Source organism: Mustela erminea, chromosome 18, assembly GCF_009829155.1.
Source record: "Mustela erminea isolate mMusErm1 chromosome 18, mMusErm1.Pri, whole genome shotgun sequence".
Taxonomy (NCBI): Eukaryota; Metazoa; Chordata; class Mammalia; order Carnivora; family Mustelidae; genus Mustela; species Mustela erminea.
This window is the reverse complement of record NC_045631.1, coordinates 23,492,044-23,494,898: the sequence shown is the minus strand read 5'-3', so window position 1 is coordinate 23,494,898 and position 2,855 is coordinate 23,492,044. Positions and strand designations below refer to the sequence as shown.

The 2,855-nt window shown below is 46.7% G+C and overlaps 1 protein-coding gene across 1 annotated transcript; it reads right to left on the bottom strand.

Moving 5' to 3' along the window:
• Positions 1-407: 407 nt before the first annotated feature.
• Positions 408-2,317, bottom strand: LOC116577755 (C-C motif chemokine 2-like). Its single transcript, XM_032321412.1, has 3 exons — positions 2,184-2,317; positions 1,327-1,444; positions 408-927 (listed from the first exon to the last, which is right to left on the bottom strand). Exons 1-3 carry the CDS (start codon positions 2,257-2,259, stop codon positions 822-824), a joined length of 300 nt encoding a protein of 99 aa, XP_032177303.1. The 5' UTR covers positions 2,260-2,317; the 3' UTR covers positions 408-821.
• Positions 2,318-2,855: the final 538 nt, after the last annotated feature.

The following is a 2,855-nucleotide window of genomic DNA, read 5'->3' as shown; positions in this document are numbered from 1 at the left end:
TTGGTTCCTCAATGCAGGTGATACTTGTATTATTCTAGATTCAAGGGTTAGAAGAAAGAATAATGCAACAGCTGAGGGGAGAGGCTCTTGGGAAGGATGTGGGATGGTGAGAAAGGAAATAATTTCAGAAAGGAAAAAGGTATTTGAATGAATGGCTGAAGCTGATGTCAGTTAGAGCTGTGGAGTTGGCCAAACCTGGCCCTAGGCAACCTGACTCCTTGCTGTGCAGGTTAGCCCAGCCTGGGGAGAGACCAGAGTCCATCCTCTGCTCATTCCCCCAGAACACTAGTCCCATCTTCTGAAACCAGCCCTCCTCTCCCTGGTACTCCCACCAGCTTTATCTTGTCCTTTAAAAAGTCATCAAAGTCAAGTTTTATCCAAAAATACATTTTACGTAAAAATTCAAGAGTTGTACATATAAAAATACTCATTTCTAGAATAATCTTATGGTTTCGTAGGGACATCTCCTCTTAAAAATTAAGTATATGTGTATTTGCTTTGATTCGTGCAAAGATCTTCATGTTACAATGAGGTAGAGAGGAAGGGAGCATCCGGCTGTTTTTAGGGGGCTGAAGTCATGGGATATGTCCGAGGGCTTACATTTAAATTACATTCAATTCCAGAGCACATTAAATTAAAATATTAACAACTTAGAAGACATAAAGAATTACTTAAGAAAAACTATGATTCACATTATTACACAAATCTCATATTCCTTAGAATTATAATAGAACAATCTCAGAAGGTATGTTGGAAAAGATAAGGAACATAAACGAATTGTTTCCTGGGTACTGCCTTGCCTTCACTGTGGGCATGAATGTTCACGGCTTTCGGGTTTGGGTTTTCTTGTCCAGGTACTCCATGAGATCCCAGACCCACTTCATCTTGGGGTCAGCACAGACCTCCCTGGCCAGTTTGGTCTTGAAGCTGTGGGAAGAGAGGGCCATTAGAGTGCACTGAAGATTCAACCTGGGAGTGTAACTCACTCTGTGGGAAATTGGCCTGTCGCATTAGCCTGGGGTGATGCAGGAGGATGATGGAAGGAACTCAGGGGAAGCAGCTACTTTTGCTTGCCCGGGGAGAAACCAGCCTGTGTCCTGGATGAAGGAACCAACATCTGAACTAACAGCTAGACAGGGAGCTGGGAATGAGAAGTCTCTATGTTCTCCAATTCCCTTTTCCCACAAAAAATTTCTGGGATTGGATTAGAGCTGATCTAAGCATCTGAGGGTTAAACTCCAACTCGTCTTATAATAAATCTATCCACTGTCTGGGAGCAGAACTCAAGGTCAAGGGTTGAGTGCGGGTGATCATGGGGTCACTCACATCACAGCTTCCCGGGGACAGTAGCTGCTGGTGATTCTTCTGTAGCTCTTCAGCTTCTGGATGCGGATCTTCTTAGTGGCAAATCTATAGCAACAGGTGGCTGAGCTATTAATCCCGTCTGTTGAAACAACAACAAGGGTTATTTAGGGTGTGTGCTAGAACTTCCTATTTGTAAGGTAGGGAACGGTAAGGAGGAGAGTCGAAGGAAAGGGATCCTGGCCACTCTAAGTGCTGTGTCTCTGGTCTGAACCTCTCAGTCTCATCGGCACGGACTGTGAAATGGAAGGATACCATCACAAACTGAGAGGGGAAGAGGAAGTGGCGACAACTCTGGGTGTTGTTAGGGGGACTCATAGGAAAGCCCAATTCCTTAGGATGGGGGACTGCAGCTGTGGGTCCCCCTCTGGTCTCTGAGCAATCTAGGCCTGGTTGTGAGTTTCCCTGATCCCCAATGCCTCTGTGGAGCCCTATCTCTGGATGCTGGACTCAACAAAGCACAGTCCAGATTCTGGGTCTCCTCCTTTCCTTTCTACCACTTCTGGTAATACCTTGCACACCCTCCACCAGAGTCCCCCTCTTTTTGATCACCCCAGTTCCCCCAAACATGGCTACAAGGAGCAGGGGCACTGAGGGGATGATGGTAGAGCTGGAGACCTGGAAGGACTGGATTTGGGGTCCATGGCTGGAATTCCCGGGAGCAACCGAGTGATCAGTTTCACTCTTTGTCCTTTTCTGACTCTCCTGATCTCAGAAAGCAGTCATGGACAGGAGACTGTGTGTGGTCCTCCTGCTCTGGTGGCCCATGAGAACCCAGAGGTGTGGTGATGGGCTTCAGGGGGAAAGCGAGAGGGCCTTACCTGGCTGGGCAAACACCTGGGGGCAGAAGGCAGTAGCTATGAGCAGCAGGCAGAGAAGTGTGGCGGCGACCTTCATGTCGGCGGGGAGCAGGGAGCTTGGGCGTGAGAGCTGGAGGTTTCTGGGTTGGTCTTAGCCTCTCTGCTCCTCTGGTGGCTTTGCCCTCCTTTTATAGGAGCAGACAGGAATAGAAAGAAAGTGAGTGGGTGATAGGCAGGACTTCATTTTGGAATGAATCATAGGATGGAATGGTACATGTGCTGACCCATTGCCCCGCCCTGGGAAAGATGCTAGAAAACGAGAGAGAAGGCATGATTGATGTTGGCCTGACTTCCACTGAATTCAGGGCTGGTATGCAAGGTGTGGGCTATGCCCAGGCGGAGTGTGATCTATGACTCTCACTAAGGGTTCTGCTTTTTTGAAATAAAATGCTTCATGTAGAAAAAGAAAGGAAGTAGGGTTACCAAATCAAAGAGATGTAAGGGATTTCCCCAAATTTTCCTTTTCAGATAGCATCTCTAGGACACCTGGTTCCAGAAATCCTTTCCTGCTTTAAACCCTGCGGGCTTTTCTTAAATCCAAAAAACACAATAATAGAACATAAGCAGAAAAGCAGGTTTCAGTATTCTTAGAATAATACCTAAAATTGTAGCATCTATTGTCATAATCAACTT